Raw genomic sequence first — 23,934 nt, 5'->3', positions numbered from 1 at the left:
ACTTTTACGAAATATACAGCTAGGAAAACTGTTAGTGAAAGTGTATATGACAAAAAAACCACACAAAATATGTCACATTAAGGAGCTCATTGACTGATAATGTTATACTCAATGTTATGACACAAACAACACCACTTTCTGTTAAAGAGCTTGTGGCAGGAAACAAGTACATAACACTTGATAGTTGCATGATAGAAAGCATGAAAGATGATAGTAAAGGTTAATGACAAACTCACTGTTACTTTTCGTGAGCTCTTTAAGAAAAAGTCTTCTGTTATTTGTTCTTTTTCTTAAAGAGCTTATGAAAAGTAACAGTGTTAAACTTTCTGTTGAGGAGGTCATGAAAAGTAACAGTGTTAAACTTTCTATTGAGGAGGTCATGAAATGTAACAGTGTTAAACTTTCTATTGAGGAGGTCACGAAATGTAACAGTGTTAAACTTTATATTGAGGAGGTCATGGAAAGTAACAGCGTTAAACTTTATATTGAGGAGATCATAAAAAATAAGTGTTAAACTTTATATTGAGGAGGTCATGGAAAGTAACAGTGTTAAACTTTATATTGAGGAGGTCATAAAAAGTAACAGTGTTAAACTTTATATTGAGGAGGTCATGAAAAATAAGTGTTAAACTTTATATTGAGGAGGTCATGAAAAGTAACCGTGTTAAACTTTCTATTGAGGAGGTCATGAAAAGTAACAGTGTTAAACTTTCTATTGAGGAGGGTATGGAGAGTAACAGTGTTTAGCTTTATATTGAGGAGGTCATAAAGAGTAACAGCGTTTAACTTTATATTGAGGAGGTCATAAAAAGTAACAGTGTTAAACTTTATATTGAGGAAGTCATGAAAAGTAACAGTGTTAAACTTTATATTGAGGAGGTCATAAAAAGTAACAGTGTTAAACTTTCTATTGAGGAGGGTATGGAGAGTAACAGTGTTTAGCTTTATATTGAGGAGGTCATAAAGAGTAACAGAGTTTAACTTTATATTGAGGAGGTCATAAAGAGTAACAGTGTTTAAGTGTATATTGAGGAGGTCATAAAAAGTAACAGTGTTTAACTTTACATTGAGGAGGTCATGGAGAGTAACAGTGTTTAACTTTATATTGAGGAGGTCATAAAAAGTAACAGTGTTTAACTTTATATTGAGGAGGTCTTGGAAAGTAACAGTGTTTAACTTTATATTGAGGAGGGCATAAAAAGTAACAGTGTTTAACTTTATATTGAGGAGGTCTTGGAAAGTAACAGTGTTTAACTTTATATTGAGGAGGGCATAAAAAGTAACAGTGTTTAACTTTATATTGAGGAGGGCATAAAAAGTAACAGTGTTTAACTTTATATTGAGGAGGTCATGAAAAGTAACAGTGTTAAACTTTCTATTGAGGAGGGTATGGAGAGTAACAGTGTTTAGCTTTATATTGAGGAGGTCATAAAGAGTAACAGCGTTTAACTTTATATTGAGAAGGTCATAAAATGTAACAGTGTTTAACTTTATATTGAGGAGGGCATAAAAAGTAACAGTGTTTAACTTTATATTGAGGAGGGCATAAAAAGTAACAGTGTTTAACTTTATATTGAGGAGGGCATAAAAAGTAACAGTGTTTAACTTTATATTGAGGAGGGCATAAAAAGTAACAGTGTTTAACTTTATATTGAGGAGGTCATAAAAAGTAACAGTGTTAAACTTTATATTGAGGAAGTCATGAAAAGTAACAGTGTTAAACTTTATATTGAGGAAGTCATGAAAAGTAACAGTGTTAAACTTTATATTGAGGAAGTCATGAAAAGTAACAGTGTTAAACTTTATATTGAGGAGATCATAAAAAATAAGTGTTAAACTTTATATTGACGAGGTCATGGAAAGTAACAGTGTTAAACTTTATATTGAGGAAGTCATGAAAAGTAACAGTGTTAAACTTTATATTGAGGAAGTCATGAAAAGTAACAGTGTTAAACTTTATATTGAGGAGCTCATAAAAAATAAGTGTTAAACTTTATATTGAGGAGGTCATAAAAAGTAACAGTGTTAAACTTTATATTGAGGAGATCATAAAAAATAAGTGTTAAACTTTATATTGACGAGGTCATGGAAAGTAACAGTGTTAAACTTTCTATTGAGGAGGGTATGGAGAGTAACAGTGTTTAGCTTTATATTGAGGAGGTCATAAAGAGTAACAGTGTTTAAGTGTATATTGAGGAGGTCATAAAAAGTAACAGTGTTTAACTTTATATTGAGGAGGGCATAAAAAGTAACAGTGTTTAACTTTATATTGAGGAGGGCATAAAAAGTAACAGTGTTTAACTTTATATTGAGGAGGTCAGAAAGAGTAACAGTGTTTAACTTTATATTGAGGAGGTCAGAAAGAGTAACAGTGTTTAACTTTATATTGAGGAGGGCATAAAAAGTAACAGTGTTTAACTTTATATTGAGGAGGTCTTGGAAAGTAACAGTGTTTAACTTTATATTGAGGAGGGCATAAAAAGTAACAGTGTTTAACTTTATATTGAGGAGGTCTTGGAAAGTAACAGTGTTTAACTTTATATTGAGGAGGGCATAAAAAGTAACAGTGTTTAACTTTATATTGAGGAGGTCTTGGAAAGTAACAGTGTTTAACTTTATATTGAGGAGGTCATAAAAAGTAACAGTGTTAAACTTTCTATTGAGGAGGTCATGAAAAGTAACAGTGTTAAACTTTATATTGAGGAGGTCATGGAGAGTAACAGTGTTTAACTTTATATCGAGGAGGTCTTGGAAAGTAACAATGTTATACTTTATTTTGTGAGCTCATGACAGACAATAACATAACATTTTATATTAAAAGGCTCATGCTTAAAGTAACGTACTAATAAGGAACGTATGAAAAAAATGCACTTTTGATATCAATTAATAGTGTTTATCTTTTATTGAATGTAATTCAAAAAGTATCAAGCTATCCAGATCATGTCATCACTGGAGATATAAGGTTACAAATTGTATCTTACAGGCATAAACAGGTTAGCAAAGCAGTTAAGGAAGACTTTATTTTCAGATTGAAATTTCAAATCATCAAAAAGATTAATTTTGATCACTTAAAGTATAAGGTAACAAAAATGTGAATATACTTGTAGATGTAGTAGTGTATCTGATTAAACTGGCTTGATAAGGTTCATTATCACATGTAGATAAAGTGTAGATACTGCTATATCAAATCCTTCAGATCTTTGTATATAGCAATTTCTAATGGCTTTCAAATATTTTTTTTCACACCTTATGAAACTAATTTCAGACAGGGTCAAAAAAGCAAGTACAAATCGCAACATAATTGTAGCATAATTTTCTTTGCATGTTGAGAAAAAAGTGGTAATTTAAAACGCCACTCAGAAGAAAAAGGTTGTAATTTTCAGCTACATACATATTTATTAAAATGCAGGTTTTCAAAATGTTGTCAGTTTTATAAATTATACAGAGAAGTGATATTTAATTAGATATTGTATAGACCTGATAACAGTGTCTTTTACATGTAGGTTTGTGACTGAAATAGAGCTGTTACTCTTACTAAGAGGTTGAAAGCAAAATGGAAAATATTCTAAAATAAAAGAAAATTGAGAAGTTTGTAAACCAGACTTTTTAGAAAATTTGAGGCCATGTACTGAAAGCTTATCACCATGTTGAGACTTGGGTGAGTGGCAGAGGCGTATATACAGGGTACCTGTTGTGTGGAGATAGAAAGCTGCACTCACAGTTGCTGAGGCTGGAGGAAGGTATTTGACGAATGATAATCAAATTAGCTGTTTGTGATAAAAGAAATAACTTTGTCAAAATAGGTGATGTATCACTTCTCTACTGCACGGTTTCTACAGCCAAATCTTCTCTCGGTAGATAGTAGGTACATTCTTGTACATTGTGAGATTAGCAACCACCAATTGCCGGCGGCAGACACAAATGTTTTACTGTTACACAGCACAGTTTTAAAGAAATGTTGGAATATTAAACATTAACTCATGGCATTGTTTTATTTTGTAAAAGATAAAAAAAGAGGTACGGTATGTGTTAACAAAATTTTATAAATAAAACATTTTGACTTCAATGTGGGGAAAAATCTTTTTGCTTAAAATGATTTTCAATATTTTATAATGTTGAATTGTACCACACCTTGAAATAATTGCTGGGATGATACAATATTTACATCCATAGCAGACAGAACAATTGATCTGCCCCATTCTAGACTCAATTTTCTGCTACCAGACACCTGGTCCAGGTTTGCAGACATCCCTGATCTATATGGCATGAACTCTTTAATTTGTGGACTTCCTATATTGCAAGACAATTTGGGCGGTATACCTTATATACAAATTATAGCAATACATGTCATAGAATGTGGACAGATTTTCAAAAAACTATAATTCTGAGCAAATGACGTGTATCTAGGATTAAACATTCTGGATATGATGTATAAAATGTACCATTTATACAGTCCTTTTAAATTATATACAGACACGTGCACTCCGAGAGCTACAGAAGATTGATTTCTCACATGTTTTAATTTTAATGTAGTGAGACACCATCTGTACTGATTTTTCACTATCTTGGAAACAGAGTTGGGGGTTTTAGAATTGAGGAAATGGCTGTGTTGTGCAATTGTCTTAAATATTATATTTTTGTGTGAATAACATTGAAATCCTTTGTTTACCTGTCTACATATATGATATTAATATTTTTCTCATTATGAACAACAAACTTTTACATTACTATTATAGTTGTGATTTGAGATCTTTTGGATAAAATTAATTAAAAACAGAACACTAGTATTTCCCATGAGGAATATTTGGGGCTAAAATTGGACCAAAACAAAACTCCACTGAAATGTATGTATGGTTGTATAATTTCATTTGCCTGCTTTGGTTTGACATTCTTGCTAATAAAACAAAGGGAGTTAATTTTTTTGGTAGCTTGGAAGTCTTTGAACTTCTCCCCCATGGCACCATGGGAAGTTGAATTGTGGTAACTGTGTACAGTTGTGGCAATTCACAGGTAGAAACGGGGGGCAAACTGTCAGCCTAAATTTATGAGGAATGTTTGTTTCCGGCAGAAAAAAGATGAAATAATTGATTTCTCAAGTTCTTGTATAATGTGCAAAAACTTTTCCAGTACCAGGGAAAGGAAGAGTTTTAATTTCTCATTAAGTTTCTCTGTTATCTTGGTGAGGTTTTTACTGACGCTATACTTAGACAAATGATCCTCCTTTACTTGGGAGTCTAGTGTTTGGGGCTACACTCCAATACATATACATGCTCAGGGGAATTAGTGTAATTGATGAAATGGACATCTTCATTTTACAAATTACCTGTCCAATTTGTACGTGCTCTGCTGATTTGGGCTATGATTTGGTTACCTTGACTTTGTTAAAGTGTTATTTTGTTCTCTTTTAACTTTTTCTCTCCTTTCCCTTTTAGAAGTGTAATCAGAGCTATGGGAGTTTGGTATAGATGTACGTACAGGCTCATCTAATGTATATCATTTGTTACTTCAGTTTTTATCCAGATCACTCATGGACTTTTAAAATGACATCTTGATGTTTTAAAGCACGTCCTCATTGAGATTGAAATGAGCTTCAAGTTTACTGTACTTGTGTGGATAAAACAGTGTAGGGCAGCTGTTATATATAAATGTATCTATAACTACAAACTAATTACTGTACATTTATATGAGGAGGTCATTACATCTAATTTAGGCCAATATACTATATTACCTGTTGTATGTTGCAGCTCATGCATTCAAGGCAGTATATGCTCTGTTCTTAATTACCTGGTCAGTGTTTCAGTTTATTTGTGGCAGTATATACTATGTTTACCTGGTCAGTGTTTCAGTTTATTTGTGGCAGTATATACTATGTCTACCTGGTCAGTGTTACAGTTGATTTGTGGCAGTATATACTATGTCTACCTGGCCAGTGTTTCAGTTGATTTGTGGCAGTATATACTCTGTTTACCTGGTCAGTGTTTCAGTTGATTTGGGGCAGTATATATACTGTTTACCTGGTCAGTGTTACAGTTGATTTGTGGCAGTATATACTCTGTTTACCTGGTCAGTGTTTCAGTTGATTTGGGGCAGTATATATACTGTTTACCTGGTCAGTGTTTCAGTTGATTTGTGGCAGTATATACTCTGTTTACCTGGTCAGTGTTTCAGTTGATTTGTGGCAGTATATACTCTGTTTACCTGGTCAGTGTTACAGTTGATTTGTGGCAGTATATACTCTGTTTACCTGGTCAGTGTTACAGTTGATTTGTGGCAGTATATACTATGTTTACCTGGTCAGTGTTTCAGTTGATTTGTGGCAGTATATACTATGTTTACCTGGTCAGTGTTTCAGTTGATTTGTGGCAGTATATACTATGTTTACCTGGTCAGTGTTTCAGTTGATTTGTGGCAGTATATACTATGTTTACCTGGACAGTGTTTCAGTTGATTTGTGGCAGTATATACTATGTTTACCTGGTCAGTGTTTCAGTTGATTTGTGGCAGTATATACTATGTTTACCTGGACAGTGTTTCAGTTGATTTGTGGCAGTATATACTATGTTTACCTGGTCAGTGTTTCAGTTGATTTGTGGCAGTATATACTATGTTTACCTGGACAGTGTTTCAGTTGATTTGTGGCAGTATATACTATGTTTACCTGGTCAGTGTTTCAGTTGATTTGGGGCAGTATATACTCTGATTACCTGGTCAGTGTTACAGCTGATTTGGGACTGTATATACTGTGTTTACCTGGTCAGTGTTACAGCTGATGTTTACCTGGTCAGTGATACAGCTGATTTGGAACAGTATATACTCTGCTTACCTGGTCAGTGTTACAGCTTATTTGGAGCGCAGTATATACTCTGTTTATCTAGTAAGTGTTAAATACAGGTGATTTAGGACTGTATATACTCTGTTTATCTAGTAAGTGTTAAATACAGGTGATTTGGGACTGAAAATATCATCTGTGTTTGCCTGTTGAATAGTGGCTGCCCTACCCTGAAAATTGTGTGTGTTTTGTCTGAAGATATGAAAGATGCCTTTTTAAAGGGTGTTGGTTAGTCATGGATAAGTCAGAAGGTGGAAGTGGAAATGTTTAGAAGCCATTGTAACTATATGGATCTGTTTCTGCTTAATCCTGGTCATTTTTTTTAAACGGGGGAAAAAAGGAAGGAATTATCACCACCCAGACTGTAATACAATGTGCTACGATTGCTGTTCCTGATGGGGATTATCCAACACTGCAGTAATTATCCTGCCAATATAAATCAGGTCCAGTCACAAAAACCTATCAACGTGTCAACCCTACAGTCTGATTGGTCGATTTAGTGTCACAGACGACCATTGACCTAATTAATGGTGACATGTCACCATGGAAACGATAAACAATGAAGCAGTGAATCAGCCTTGATTCCCCGACCAGGTGTGGGGATAGTGAGATGTTATCAGCAGGGAATTATGTAAGGATAAACCCTTAAGGGATCACCGTGTCAGTCATCAACACCGCTAATTGGCACCTTTTTATTTATTTATTTTCCTTGGCAGATTTATTGGCTTATTAACAGCTATGATATATATAAACAGGATTATAAACAGCTACAAAATGTTCGACTGAAGTGTTGAAGTCCTGTTTATAAAAGAGACAATGTTGAAAAGACACGATTTAATTTAGATCCCTCTACAATTAGCCGACATAAAACAAACTGATTTATTGTTGGTTTCATCAAATGCATGTGGGGTAATCACCAATAAGGATATTTATAATCTTTGCTGATAGTGACAACCAGTGCCACACAGCGGTTATTGATGTAATAAATACCCTCAATAATCCATGTAGGGTACTTTAACAGCATTTTCATGCAACAGTATTTAGTGTAATGATGACCTTATTTAAAAAATGTCTTGAAATTGGGAGGTGACATTGATAGATATGTATTTTATGGACTAAATGTGACACATGAGACTGCAAATAATTGTAGACAGGACATTATTTGATAGACAGAGGTGATATTTGTAGACAGGTACATTATTTGGTAGACAGAGGTGATATGTGTAGACTGGTACATTATTTGGTAGACAGAGGTGATATTTGTAGACAGGTACATTATTTGTTAGACAGAGGTGATATTTGTAGACAGGGACATTATTTGGTAGACAGAGGTGATATTTGTAGACAGGTACATTATTTGGTAGACAGAGGTGATATTTGTAGACAGGTTCATTATTGAGTAGACAGAGGTGATATTTGTAGACAGGTACATTTTTGAGTAGACAAAGGTGATATTTGTAGACAGGTACATTATTTGGTAGACAAAGGTGATATTTGTAGACAGGTACATTATTGAGTAGACAGAGGTGATATTTGTAGACAGGGACATTATTTGGTAGGCAGAGGTGATATTTGTAGACAGGTACATTATTGAGTAGACAGAGGTGATATTTGTAGACAGGAACATTATTTGGTAGACAGAGGTGATATTTGTAGAAAGGGACATTATTGGGTAGACAAAGGTGATATTTGTAGACTGATACATTATTTGGTAGACAGAGGTGATATTTGTAGAAAGGGACATTATTGGGTAGACAAAGGTGATATTTGTAGACTGATACATTATTTAGTAGACAGAGGTGATATTTGTAGACAGGTACATTTTTGAGTAGACAAAGGGGATATTTGTAGACAGGTACATTATTTGGTAGACAGAGGAGATATTTGTAGACAGGGACATTTTTGAGTAGACAAAGGTGATATTTGTAGACAGGGACATTATTTGGGAGACAAAGGTGATATTTGTAGACTGATACATTATTTGGTAGACAGAGGGGATATTTGTAGACAGGTACATTTTTGAGTAGACAAAGGTGATATTTGTAGACAGGTACATTATTTGGTAGACAGAGGCGATATTTGTAGACAGGGACATTATTTGGTAGACAAAGGGGATATTTGTAGACTGATACATTATTTGGTAGACAGAGGGGATATTTGTAGACAGGTACATTATTTGGTAGACAGAGGTGATATTTGTAGACAGGGACATTATTTGGTAGACAAAGGTGATATTTGTAGACTGATACATTATTTGGTAGACAGAGGTGATATTTGTAGACAGGTACATAGGTACAAGAAGAAGGTCACCTATGACCTCACTGTGACCTATACTTCCTGACATAAATATACTGTTTGTGAAATATAGAAATCATTACCGGAGGGGGACTATGGATTGCCTTGCAATACTTTACCTTGTTAAAAGTGATTTGCGGTCAAATTTTATGCAAGGTTGGAAAAAGACAATTGAAAGAAGCCTGCCATGCCATGCAACAATTTCCCAGTATACAGTATTACATTGCTATTGAAATCATTTCAATGCTTTGCTTTTGTTTTCCAGATTCATCAATATCAAGGCCATTTCTCCATGACCAGCCGTTAGGTGTCTATCCATTTACCTCACTGCCTCCCACCAAAAATACCACAGTCCATCAGGTGTCTCCCCCAGGTATAGTCTCTCCACCACGTATAATACATAGTTAACATCCAGTTATAAAAAACCCCACATGAATCTAAACACAACAAAACTGAATACATTCATAGTAGACTAAGAATATGTACATGTATGTACAGTAGATGATTTCTGATAATAAAATATTATAATAAGCTAGGAATATAGAGTGCATATATTTTATAAAATAATGTTGACGAAAGAAATAATTATAGATAATCAGATAATTCTTAGACTGTTGAAAAACAAGAAAAATCACATCATGATATCAATTTGATAACTAAAATTAACCTTATGTTGCAGAACCGGCCGGGGCTCATACCATGTCAACCCATATTTTCTACATTGCTGTTGGGTGTGCTTGTGCTGTGATACTCCTGATCGCTCTGGCTGTGGCAGTGTACTATCTCAACACACAGAAAAATAACAACCGCGGGTACACAGACCGAATCAAATACTAGTAAGTTACACTAGAGATAGGTTCAATAATTAATTATAAGTTACACTTTCGACATCCTCATCTATAATCTAATTAGAAAAAGGCAGTTGATGAAACATTAGAAACATATTACTTTTGGTGTAAATAAATTCAAATAATAACTAAATTTCATTAAATGATATTTAAAAGCAAACAGTCATCCCTTTTCCCTGCAATACAAATGGAGTTATCTAACTTTTAATGTACTTTATGAGTTATCTCCCTTATGATGTACAACAGAGACCACAATTGATTTGAGTTTTTCTGAAGTCTTTCATTTTAGCTTAAACCTTGAAATCAACATTTTTATAAAATATTTTTTGTCAATTACAACCTATATGTATATATGTCACTGAAAAACTCAGATGTTTTGACTTGAAACGTTTTTTCGACAGTCATCTGTTTCTGCATCCTCAATACTCCAGGGGTTACAGTACTCTCACCTATATTCTCTACACCCCTGGAATATGTCATGACAAAATCGAAGGCTCAGTGTGCACCACCTTGTGGATGAGACGAGGAAACTTGTTTGATCCTTTGATGTACACCAAACAAATTATGTCGGTCGGGTAACAGTAAAATTGACTGCCTTTAAAGTCGGGTGTCACTCCTCATTAATCTTCAAAGGACAGGTATCAGACTAACGATTGGTCAGGTTCTAGGTACGGGCCTTCAATTTCGCTATGACATATTCCTGGGGTGCAGAGAGCAAAGGTGAGTGTAACCCCTGGATTATCGAGGATGCTGTCTCTGAAGGTTTTCAAATGTACTGATGTCTTCCTGTAATTCCTTTTCACCAAGCAAATCTGCAGACCTACTTTTATTCATAAAACTCCTTTCTTGCGCAGTGAAGAGATCTTTTCTTTTTTCAGTGATAATACCAGTAGTTCACAGGCACTGACCAAACAACAGAGCCAGTCATTCTTACGGGTGGAGACACCTGTCGACATCAGTATCAAGGGATCAGGTAAAACTACGTACATGTACTTGAATTGTCACTGCATTCTTGTATGGAGATCATTGTATAAATGTTGTATTAGGAGACTGTAAATTAATGGGTTATATAACATCTGGACTTATGAAGAATGAAGAAAATATTATTTATGGGTCTGTTGAGCAAGTTATAATTTATTGTATGTGGAATTTGATCAGTAGTAATGTGGAATACAGATCTAGAAGTGATATATGAAGCTAGCAAAAAAGACCAATTAAACTAAAATATCTACAAAAGAACTTCCTTTTCAATATAGCTAATCCTTAAGCTGAAAAAAACACGAAAAAATCCCTACATAATGATTGAGCTGTGATTTAAGTGCATGGCTCCATATAATACTTCCTTCACAAATAAACAGGACTTTTGTGTGATTTCAGTGAGAAATTGTTCTGTACTTGGACCTTCACCTATACCAGAGTTGTCTCCTCCTGACCCTAAAGAAATGTTAAAGGAAATTGCAATCAGTAGAAAAAGAATTTCTTTAGCGGAAATGTTATTAGAAGGTAAGTGAGGAAACTCTGGCACAAATCTTGTATATTGTTGTACTCTTTGGGAAAGTAACAGATAATTTAATGCTCAAACCTTGAAAATGTGCAGCATGGAATATTATAAAAACAGTGAATTGAATTAATCTGATTCTTGTTTGATGACAGTGTATCTTATTTGTTGTGATTTTTTTGATCTTTTTTAAGGCACATTTGGAAAAATCTACCAAGGCACATTACTCAGTGAGGAAGATACCACTTTTGGGGCTGACCAAGAAATTATAGTTAAAACTGTCACAGGTAACTTCTATATTACATCGCACAAGGGTTTGAAAACAATCTGATTTTATATATCGTTCCTGTGACATCAAGTAATTGTGCCTCTCTAAGGTTATGACTGCATGATCACGTTGGCCATTATAACGGTTACCTAGCTGCACTAGGCTATTTCTCTCTATGAGGTGACCAATAGAATCCATCACTCTTGTGTAATATGGGAAGGGAAATCTCTTCAAGAAGGTAAGAATTTTGAAGTTTAGCACAAGAATTTGCTGAGTGCTAAACTTCAATACTTCATCCTGAGAGTCATGTTTTCTCTGTCAATATCACACAGGAAGGATTGATGACTTTTCTCCCACACTATCCCACCATTATCTTAAGTTGTAATAGTGAACTGAATGCACGACACCATCATCAAGATTGCATAAAATGTTTGAGAAACTGATGACATGACCCTGGTTACACAGCTAAAACTGATGACACTACCCTGGTTACACAGCATAAACTGATGACATGACCCTGGTTACACTGTATAAACTGAAGACAGAACCCTGGTTACACAGCATAAGCTGATGACATGACCCTGGTTACACTGTATAAACTGATAACATTACCCTGGTTACACTGTATAAACTGATGACATGACCCTGGTTACACAGCATAAACTGATGACATGGCCCTGATTACACTGTATAAACTGATGACATGACCCTGGTTACACTGTATAAACTGATGACATAACCCCGGTTACACTGTAAACAAACTGATGACATAACCCTGGTGATGGCATGACCCTAATTACACTGTATAAACTGACGACATGACCCTGGTTACACAGCATAAACTGATGGCATGACCCTAAATACACTGTATAAACTGATGACATGACCCTGGTTACACTGCATAAACTGATGACATGACCCTGGTTACACTTCATTAACTTATGACATAACCATGGTTACACTGCATAAACTGATCACATGAGCCTGATTACACAGCATAAACTGATGACATGGCCCTGGTTACACTGGATAAACTGATGACATAACCCTGGTTACACAGCATTAAGTGATAATGTGATTGAGACGATTTCAGAACAATAGCACTTGTGAGCTGTCTTTCCTAATTAGATAGAGACAGTTTTATCTTTTTCTAAGCAAATATAATGAATGCATTTTGTACCTGTAAAGTTTGAGAGAAAAGATCTTCTCCTGCAGTGACAGGAGACACCTATAAAAGGTAGGAGATTGAGATGTCACAAGATGTTTTGCTCAGTAGATTTGAGTTATCTCCCTTTGGGTTAACATATTTCATTCATGATGGTGTGTATGAATGGGATAGAACAACAGGCTATGCCTATATCAGTTCTCTCCTGCATGCCTTTGAGTTATCTCCCTTTGGGTTTACAGATCAGGCAAGATCAGACCAGGTGCATTTATTCCTCACCGAGAGCTGTATGATGAAGGGTCTCGTTCACCAAAACATTTACCCTATCATCGGGGCCTGTGTGGAGGACCAGTGTTGTCCCTATATTATTTATCCAAATATTACAGAAGGCAACCTTAAAAAGTTTTTACAGAAGTGTGGGGTATCTGATACAGGCTCTCACTGTGTAAGTATTGATTATAACTACTGTTCACCCTCCACCCTGTCTATTGTCACCTTCTATTGTTCTCTTCACACTGAAAATTCTGTAAACAATCAGGGATATATACAAATTGTCAAACAGCTTACTTATCAAAGTCAGATATCAAGCTTTTGTTTTATTTGATTTATTTTAGCACAAAATTATAACATTAGGTAGAATATCAGTGAACATTGATGAAATAACTATTTACAAAATAATACTGGACATTGTGACAAATAGACTCGGCACTCATTGGAAAAAATAAACTTGGAAAAAATAATATTTAGTCTTTTTAAAATGTTTTTTACCAAAAGTTTTATTTTTTATTTCAGACGTTATCTACACAACAACTTGTGTATCTAGCGATACAGATAGTGAGAGGTATACAGTTCCTACACAGAAAAAAGATCATACACAAAGACATAGCCACAAGGAACTGTGTGTAAGTCACTAGTGCAGTCAAATGTGCTTAACCTATTCACCCCTAAAGTCACATTTAAACCTTACCAAATCAAAGTTTAGTTAAACATGTAGACAACATGTAAACAAACAGCCTTAAGCATTTCTTTTCTCTTACCCGTCTTTTTTCATCAGTTATAAATATTGAATAAATTGAGTTAACTCACTGTCCCTGCCAGGTGATTTGCTCATGAGTTAAGAGATTGAGAGTGGAAATCCTTCGTAAAGTCCTTGCTATTTTTATAACTGACAATATCATTGGGTTGGATATCTCTTATCTTCCACACACAAAGTTTCCAACTGAAAAATCATTTGTGATCTCCGACAAAGGATTTTATTTTACTGAAAGGAAATGTGCACTACAGAGAATAAAGAATTTTGCTTCTGCAAAAAAAGGGAATGCATGCTAAAGATAAATTCAGACTGATCTTTTTGTGTTGGCAGCATAGACAACGACCTGGTTTTAAAGATAACAGACAACGCCCTTTCACGGGATCTGTTTTCGGGAGATTACAATTGTCTCGGTGACAATGAGAACCGACCAATTAAATGGTTATCTATCGAAGCTCTGATAGAAAGACGATTTTCTACAGGCAGTGATGTGGTGAGTAAATATAAAGGATGATACAGGATGTGGACAAGCGCTACTATAAACAGATAAATATATTGTAAATATCTTATTGATACGAGATCATCTATTAATAAACAATATTTGCTTGATAGAAAGTGCACAAGTGTATGCTGGCATTGGTTTCATCTGACAAAGATATTGAATCACAGTTATGGCCGACTTTGTCAGGTTTAAACAAATCATCAGTCAGGTCATATCAAGTTATAGAGTGAGGACATACATTCAGTTATATATCACAGGTATGCTGATATTTCTATCTTAACTTAGCAGATATCAGTAATAATAACTAGATGTTAGAAGACGCACAAATTACTGAAATACCCTCTGAACCTGAACGGATAATTTGGGCAACACATCATGAAATGGTCTGCTTTCTTCAATGTTTTAAGCTTTAATAACGGATAGTTGAAGCTTTAATCAGAGTTTAGGGAAATGAAAGTTTTTATTTTGGAGTATGTAGATGTACAGAATCGTTTAATGTAAACTGTAATTTTATCATGAATCATAGCTTGTATGTAGGAATACATCGGTGAAATGTTACGTTGCAGTGGTCGTTTGGCGTGACTTTGTGGGAGTTGATGACTGTTGGTCAGCAGCCTTACGCTGACATTGATCCGTTTGAGATGGCGGCCTACCTTCGTGAGGGTTACAGAATAGCTCAGCCAATCAACTGCCCTGATGAGCTGTAAGTCTGGTACAATACGGTCTAAATAATCTGAAATGTTACTACCATGTTTTATGCTGTCAATCAGTTGCCCTGATGAGATTTAAGTCTGGCTCAAGACGGCTTAAATAATCTGAAATGTTACTTCATCATTTTATACACTTAAACCTGTATTTACCAACCTCGCAGGGGACCAGACAATTGGACTAGCTATATATTGTATACGACTGTGTTAAAATCAGGTGTCCTTAATGTCAGGTGTTCTCCTTTAAAGGTTTCTCTCAGGTTGGACCGAAAGTGACTGTTGATATTCATTGCATTATTATTGGAGGCACGGTAGTCTAGCTGTTGGACGCCGGGCTCGTGACCAAATGGTTGCGGGTTTGAGTCACGTCATGGCACTGTGTTGTATCTTTGAACAAGATACTTTACTCGGCTTGTTCCAGTCTACTCAGCTGTAAATGAGTATGTGGTTGGGTAGTGCTAGAATTGTTGAATGCTAGCTGTGAGCGCCGAATTGGCAGCCTATTATTATTACATATTTACTGTATTACATGTTTGTAAATATGATTATAAATAGATACATACAAAAAATGTTTTGATAGTGTATCTGTTCAAAATTCATACCAGAAAAATAAATTTGAAACTTTAAAAAATAACCACAAAATTCCAAACCAGCTTTTATAAGTTGATACCCCACTGTACCGATATGTTGTGTTGTAGGTTTTCTGTGATGGCTTGCTGCTGGGCTGGAACGCCAGAAGAACGACCAAAATTCTCACAGCTCCTCATATGTTTGCAGGACTTCTACACAGCTCTAGGACAGTACATCTGATCAAATTCTCACAAATAACCAACATTTTGTCTCCAGCTGGCCAGTGCACATGTTCTCCAAAATAACTTTTTATGATTTCTTATGGCTTTTGAATATCATATGGTTGCTATGTATAAGTGAATGACTTAAAAACTGTTGTTAAATGTCGAAAATTATTTGGAAGATGTCATGTCTGAACATGAATATTTGAAAAATAATTGCTTGAAGGATTTCAATCTTCTTCTCATTTTGTTCATGGGGAGAAACTGTTCTGGATGCTGGAAATATAATCATAATGCATGTAATATTTTATACGATGAAATGTTGTGAAAAACAACTGGAAAACCTCTTGATTAAGATTCCTTTTGTGAGGAATGTGTGTACAACTTCTTCCCGACTACGGAGTAATGCCTATTCTTCACCTAATGGTGCACGTCATTGACTTAGGCCAACTTACAGCATTAAGGATTTGTCAGATAATTATCATGTTTTACTGTTGTACATGTATCTATAGCATTGTTTATTGTAGCCAAAAGTTTCCTTGGCATATTAACTTTTAACTGTACAGTTCATTGAACGGAAATATTTAATTCCAGGCATTATCTTAGAATGACAATCTGCTAAAATAGTGTACAGGGTAATTGATGTTTACCACAAAGGGGACAATTTACAGTATAGTACTACTTGTTCTACATTGCGCTAAACAGAAATTGTTCTCGCTGATACAAAAAAAGGAAGAAAAAAAAAAGAAAACTGCATGCTGTAGTCCTCCTTTTCATCAAAGTTATTTTTTATCTCCTTACATATTTGTCAGTATATTCTGGATCTCATTTTTCCTCGATCCTGACAACTAAAACAGCACATGATTCTCATGTAAAAATTAAAATTTTAATTTAAATAAAGTATACCAACAAATTTGAACTTGATAAATACAACCTCGACTAAGTCCTTAATATTGAAAACTTTACATCATTTTCAAAATGCGTCAATATTAAGTAAAGGTGGATTTTGATATAACCACAACAGTCACTGTAATTAAATTTTCGAAAAAAAATAAGAAGATACTCTTTGACTCCTAACTATCCAAAATAAGTCTTAAAATTAATAATATCACAACAAACATCCAAAAGATTTACAACATGGTCCCAGAATATCAAAAACATAAAAGAAAACATTTACCCATACAACAGAAGTTAACAGAAATGCTGCAAAGAAAGTTTTCACAGGGTGTGCAAAGCCTAAATTCAATCCAAACCATGGTTCGTCGAACTCAACAGTTCCAATCTCCAGGGGAACTCTCTTATCCTGCCCTGACATCCTTACAGAGATAGGGTTAATGTTGACTGCTTTTCTGGGCTGTTCCGACCCTAGAAAATCTTTGTTTTTCTAAATTCCTGTGGTAGCTAGTCTGGATTTCTGTGACTGACAGGTATATGATCCTTTGGACATCCCTAACACTGGACCATAGGTCCATTAAATAGCTTGATGAAGGTTGTGTGTGTTATCAATATCGATGAACCTTTTCCAACAATATCAGCACACCATTGCAGTGAGAAAAGTTAAAGAAAAGTAAGGTGAAAGTATATGTAAATAAAGCAGTTCTAAATAGTAGTATGAACAGTACAGAATAGACATAAAGTCCCAAAAATTGAGTTAATTTTCCAATTAATGAGCCTAAAAGGGAGTGTCCAAAAGTTAAACAAATATCTACACTAGTATAATAAATGAAATGAACTTCATTCGAGGCATCCCATTAATATATCAATATTTAAGTACAAATTTTACTTTATATTTTTGCAATCCAGTTTTAATTTTTAATAACAGACAGGACATTGAATACCCACAATAGTCCTAAAACTTTTTGAGGAGGTTTAGTGAAGTTAATTCTTGATTTGATTTTCCAGCTGATAACGATGAAAATTACTAAGCAAAAACTTGCTGCCCAGTATTCAACATCCTGGAAGCTTCTGTTGACATTGGAATGGATTGTCTTTTACTCTTAGTAATACTGCACAATTATGTGAGGTTTTTATGGTTGTGAAAATGTTTACACACAAAATCACAAATACAAACATATATTTTAGTGTCTAAAACTACCATATTGTTGAAGTTTAGGTTGTATGGTGATATCCCAATTTTCGTATTGTTCTGGTTGTTAAACTTTGTATAAAAGCAGGTTAACACTATATCTACTTTTCATATATAGTCTAGTAAATAGTGCAAGATCAACCTGTTGACTTAGTGTGATAGGTAAATGCATGTTATAAATTATTCAAGTTTATCCTGTGGCTGTTCTAGGTTCCTGTAATCTCAACCAATGGTTCATAATAGTAGTTTTACAATGTAATAACATAGTGTGTGATATAACAATGATTTTATTCTAATCTGTAATGAAATATTCCCCTCGTGACCTTATGTTTTAATTTCATACCGGTAAACATTTTGAAAGTCTTCCAAAATAAGGGACACACTGCTGAATGTTCAACTTTGAATTCAACGTGCATTCAGTTTTGAAATATTTTGGCTGTCACTCCAATCCTAGGAATGTCTTCAATCTTACAGTTATCTCCCCTTCGGTCACTGTGACAGTCGGCTCCCCTTACCTTTACTGTGACAGTTTTCTCCATTTACCTTTACTGCGACAGTTTTCTCCATTTGCCTTTACTGTGACAGTTTTCTCCATTTACCTTTCCTGCGACAGTTTTCTCCATTTACCTTTACTTTGACCGTTTTTTCCATTTGCCTTTACTATGACAGTTTTTTCCATTTACCTTTACTGTGACAGTTTTCTCCCTTTACCTTTACTGTGAGAGTTTTCTCCATTTACCTTTACTGTGACAGTTACTGCGACAGTTTTCTCCATTTATCTTTACTGTGACAGTTTTCTCCATTTACCTTCACTATGATAGTTTTCTCCATTTACCTTTACTATGACAGTTTTCTCCATTTACCTTTACTATGACAGTTTTCTCCTTTTACCTTTACTGTGACAGTTTTCTCCCTTTACCTTTACTGTGAGAGTTTTCTCCATTTACCTTTACTGTGACAGTTACTATGACAGTTTTCTCCATTTACCTTTACTATGACAGTTTTCTCCTTTTACCTTTACTGTGACAGTTTTCTCCATTTCCCTTTACTGCGACAGTTTTCTCCATTTACCTTCACTAAGACAGTTTTCTCCATTTACCTTTACTGCGACAGTTTTCTCCATTTGCCTTTACTGTGACAGTTTTCTCCATTTACCTTCACTATGATAGTTTTCTCCATTTACCTTTACTATGACACTTTTCTCCATTTACCTTTACTGCGACAGTTTTGTCCATTTACCTTTACTGCGACAGTTTTCTACATTTACCTTCACTATGACAGTTTTCTCCATTTACATTTACTGCGACAGTTTTCTCCATTTACCTTCACTATGACAGTTTTCTCCATTTACCTTTACTGTGACAGTTTTCTCCATTTACCTTTACTGTGAGAGTTTTCTCCATTCACCTTTACTGTGACAGTTTTCTCCCCTTACCTTTACTGTGACAGTTTTCTCCATTTACCTTTACTGCGACAGTTTTCTACATTTACCTTCACTATGACAGTTTTCTCCATTTACCTTTACTGCGACAGTTTTCTCCATTTACCTTTACTGCGACAGTTTTCTCCATTTACCTTTACTGTGACAGTTATCTCCATTTACCTTCACTATGATAGTTTTCTCCATTTACCTTTACTATGACAGTTTTCTCCATTTACCTTTACTATGACAGTTTTCTGCCCTTACCCTCACTGAAACAGTTTTCTACCCTTACCGTCACTGAAACAGTTTTCTGCCCTTACCTTCACTGAAACAGTTATCTGCCATTACCTTCACTGAAACAGTTTTCTACCCTTACTGTCACTGAAACAATGTTCTGTCCTTACCGTCACTGAAACAGTTATCTGCCCTTACCTTCACTGAAACAGTTATCTCCCCTTACCTTTACTGTGACAGTTTTCTCCATTTACCTTCACTGTGACAGTTTTCTTCCCTTAACTTCATTATGAGTTATGTCCCCCTACTTTCATCGTTGTCTCGCCTTACCTTCACTGAAGTAGTTATCTCCCCTTACCTTCTTAGATACTGTTGTCTCACTATACTTGGCAGTAACCATTTTTTTCTTCCATGGTTTGTAATAACATTAAAACAAATACACTTGTTACATTTGTGTGTTGTTCAGACAGAATTTTAGTGTCATCGAAGACTTAAAGGTTCAATTAAAATTTTATGATGGTTTGATTTTCCATGGCTCTGTATCTTTTATCATGTTGACGGGTTTCTGCAATACAACTGGGTTATCCCTTCTCTAGCTGATACAACATTCATTAAATTTCATGTTTGGTAATTAATTTGTAGTTGTGGCAGTAAGAATTAAATGACTGTATATTTCAGTAATAAATAATTTTAGTAGAAATGTGAATATTGTTTATGGGCTTGCAGGATTGAGTAATATCTGCGAATGAATCACATGATACAATCTTAGATTTGAAGTGCTGAAATAGGTTTATCATTCTGCTGTCATCCAGAGCAATACATATAAATGCACATTTATGAAAATGAAATCATGTGGGAAGGACAGTAACTGGCATTGACTATCAGTGTCAAAATATCAAAAATAACACTTTCAGGGTAGTCCCACAAACCATCAATCTTAAATTGGTAATGATAGAACCATTTAGACCGACAAATGTATATACCTGATAGGTTCATGCAGGCATAATAACCTGGTCTACCTTTTTGGATTTTGTATTCCTCTTGCCTTTGATAAAGAAAGTGGAAACTATTTTGGCAAAATAGATAACGGGTACCCTTCTTTGGCTTGGGGAATAGGAATACAAACAAGAATATGTGCCCAGGGTATCCACATTTATTCCATATAACAAATCTATTAAAATACTTCAAGTATTTGTATAACTAAATAAGAAAATGTTATCCATATTGCCAAAATATGTTCAATGTTAATATGTAGTACAATGTGTACAGTAACATTTCCCTGTGTTTCTTTTGTGTGTGAAAAGTGCCAAATATTTTTAACTCACCTGGCCCAAAGGGCCAAGTTAGCTGATGCCCTGGCGCAATGTCCGTCCTCCATCCATCTTCCGTCAACTTTTTTCCCCCCAATGCTACTAGTCCTTAATGGCTCAGTGGATTCCGACCAAATTTCACTTGGATCATCCTTTCTCAAAGGTTTATCAATTTTGTTTAAATTGAGGGTATGGATACCCCTTGGGGCAAAAGGCCAGAGCCCAAAAGGGGAAATTAAGGAATCTGTTCTGAAATCTTTCTCCTTTGATTTTAACCGATTTTGAACTAGAGAACGTGTAGGCAATGTATATATTGAGGATGTAGCCTCCACTACAGAGGGTCCAATAGGGGAAGTACAGCTAAATATTCAAAATTCTTCTCAATTCATACAAATGTAGGGATATTAACCAACTGGTATAAAGCATCCTTTGGCTAGTGGGCCTCAATGTTATATAAATGGAGTGTGTGGCCCCCAAGGTGGCAGAGGAATGGGGGTCAATAGGGGAATATAGGTATATCAATAAAACTCTATACCTCCTGAATGAAGTTAGGGATTTAATCCCCACCATTCGACCAAATACAATATGCTATGCATGAAGAGAAGAAAACCTTCATGCTGCCGGGATTGCCCTGGAGGTCCAGACCCACTCCTGGAGGCTACCTCCCTGGGCTATAACATGGGTACAGTTGAGATTCCTACCCTATAACCATAAACAAGACTGCTAGGACATGAAGAATACCTTCATGTTGTTGGTGTCCTCTTGCATAGCAGCTTGTATTCTTGTACTCATGGGACAAACTGGTACGGTATTCAGCAAGTTGATGGTTGAAAATGAAATACCAGGTGAGCTATTAAGGCCCCTGGGCCTCTTGTTATACTTGCTGGGAATGTGCTTGCATATTCCTAGTGGAACTTATGATTTTGTAATGTTTTATAAACTTGTATCAAATATTTGTACACTAAGCATTAAGTATTGTATGAATTGTCATATTGTATGATATGTTGATATCAAATATATTAACTATATAAATGAAATGTCCTTTTTGTCATAAACTTACATTATATTTAATATTTTGTAATATAAATTATCCGGCACAACATGTACAGGTTAAAACATGTGAAAACCATATGTTATTTAGAAAAAGTTGCTGAATAATATTACCTTTGTGCATTTGTTGTAAATTGTAGCTTTTATTCATGGAATATTTGCAAACCTTGCCAAATTAAAATATTATTGATACATTGTGATGTTTCAGATTACAAGAGAATATTTGAAATTGACGATGTTTAGGAATCGCACAGGACTCAAAAAGATATAGAGAGCTAGTAACTGGCCTTTTGATTCAGACATCAAAAATCTGGAAAAGCTATTTCTCAGCCACAAATATTTCTGCATTAATTCAATAAGTGTTTTAGATTTTAATGCTATATCTTCAGGACAATGTGGATCTGGATGGAAATGTAAGCATGCAGAAGTAGACATAGATAGGAGTGCAATGACTTTACATTTTCAGTTGAGATTTGTAAACGAATTCTAGACGTTTTGGACCCAAAAGCTTCAGTGCCAAAGAAAAGGATGTTTCAGCACTTTTTTTTTAAAGACGAGAAATGTAAAATAAGCAACAATCGGGACACAAAAAGCAAACAATTTACAAGATTAAACTGTTTATCAAAGTGCCGAAAATCTTATAGATATCATCCTGTACATGTACCAAAACATCCAGTCAATGCTGTCACTTATTAATACAGAAAGTTGACATCTATTGATTACATTTGAAGATGGAAAGTCCAACAATCTGGGCCTGTATTTGTGAAACTGTTCTCATGCTCAACCTCAGATGCTGTAGCCAAGTTTTCTTGATAAATATACAAAAAAATACAAAATTCAAACAAAAGCAAATCGATTATTTGGAGAAGTCTTACAGCCAAATAACATTTTCAGTGTTTCAACTTCACTTGTTTGACCATGCCACATGATATAAGCAAGTTACTAGAAAATTGGATCGAGCAAAGAAGGAAAAATGGTTAAGCATGAGAAAGGTTTTATATTACAAGCTGTGTATTGGTCTCTAGTCTAGATAATATCATGACTACTACAGCAATTTCGGTTGATCATGTTTGAACAGATCACAGTTTATTTGAACTCTCAAATTCAGCTTTCATTGAGATATTGTATGGATAAGTGGATGTTATTGAGTACAGTGATTGATTTAAATGAAAATGATGTACATGGTATATTGGTTTGATTTTATTTTTCATTCAGACAATTTAGTATGTCTGTTGGATGTCTTTTAAAGAAATCTGCAAGAACCCACCGGTCAAATGCAACGTGTTATCCCGTCTTATACACAGGGCTTGTTAATTTGACTTTGTTTAAATTAATATGTGAAAAATGTCTTCAAGAAATAAATGTCCGAGATTAAAACAAAGTGAGTATGAAATGGGATGGAAAGAGTGTTAGTGTTTTCTGAGCAGCTATGTGAATGGGGTGGAGCACCGCTCCTAGAAGGATATCTGTTATTGTGCATTGTCAGAAGAAGTAGACACACAAGTTATTCATTTTAAAACCATTTGGCAATAGACATATTTTAAAAACATTTACAATGTATAATTAATCGTAATAAGTCATATTTTCAGAATAAATTTTATGAAATAATGATTATTCTTGGTGTTGGAAATTATAAAGACAATGTGACTTCAAGAAAAAATGAAACCTTAAGCAACTGATATAAATCTAACTGTGTGTGTCTCACTGGATCTAAATATATGAACCTTTAAATAATACAAATAATAAAACTTCCTGTAAAGTGTGCTAGTGGCTAATTTCCTAAGTGATTGCGTGAAAGTACTGATTTTTTTTGAGAGTTGTTTTCCAAGGAGAAAGGAGATTAGTGAGTATGTATGAGTGCTGATTTTCTAAGAGATGAGTGACTATGCTGTAGTGCT

At 34.8% G+C, this 23,934-nt stretch overlaps 1 protein-coding gene across 2 annotated transcripts in view; it reads left to right on the top strand.

Annotated features, from left to right (window-relative positions):
• The window catches only part of LOC110465328 (tyrosine-protein kinase RYK-like), a 69,985-nt gene extending 51,349 nt beyond the window's left edge, over positions 1 to 18,636 (top strand). The window contains exons 5-14 of one of the 2 annotated variants that reach the window (XM_021521064.1): positions 9,390 to 9,497; positions 9,804 to 9,960; positions 10,851 to 10,945; positions 11,350 to 11,475; positions 11,665 to 11,757; positions 13,146 to 13,348; positions 13,696 to 13,805; positions 14,267 to 14,426; positions 15,002 to 15,138; positions 15,841 to 18,636. In XM_021521064.1, the coding sequence (XP_021376739.1) occupies positions 9,390 to 9,497; positions 9,804 to 9,960; positions 10,851 to 10,945; positions 11,350 to 11,475; positions 11,665 to 11,757; positions 13,146 to 13,348; positions 13,696 to 13,805; positions 14,267 to 14,426; positions 15,002 to 15,138; positions 15,841 to 15,952 (1,301 nt within the window). In that variant the 3' untranslated portion in view covers positions 15,953 to 18,636. The remainder of the gene's footprint in view (positions 1 to 9,389; positions 9,498 to 9,803; positions 9,961 to 10,850; positions 10,946 to 11,349; positions 11,476 to 11,664; positions 11,758 to 13,145; positions 13,349 to 13,695; positions 13,806 to 14,266; positions 14,427 to 15,001; positions 15,139 to 15,840) is intronic. The other variant, XM_021521065.1, reaches the window with a different exon arrangement.
• Positions 18,637 to 23,934: the final 5,298 nt, after the last annotated feature.

This window comes from Mizuhopecten yessoensis, unplaced genomic scaffold, assembly GCF_002113885.1.
Source record: "Mizuhopecten yessoensis strain PY_sf001 unplaced genomic scaffold, ASM211388v2 scaffold11069, whole genome shotgun sequence".
Classification (NCBI taxonomy): Eukaryota; Metazoa; Mollusca; class Bivalvia; order Pectinida; family Pectinidae; genus Mizuhopecten; species Mizuhopecten yessoensis.
This window is presented reverse-complemented; position numbering and strand designations above follow the sequence as displayed.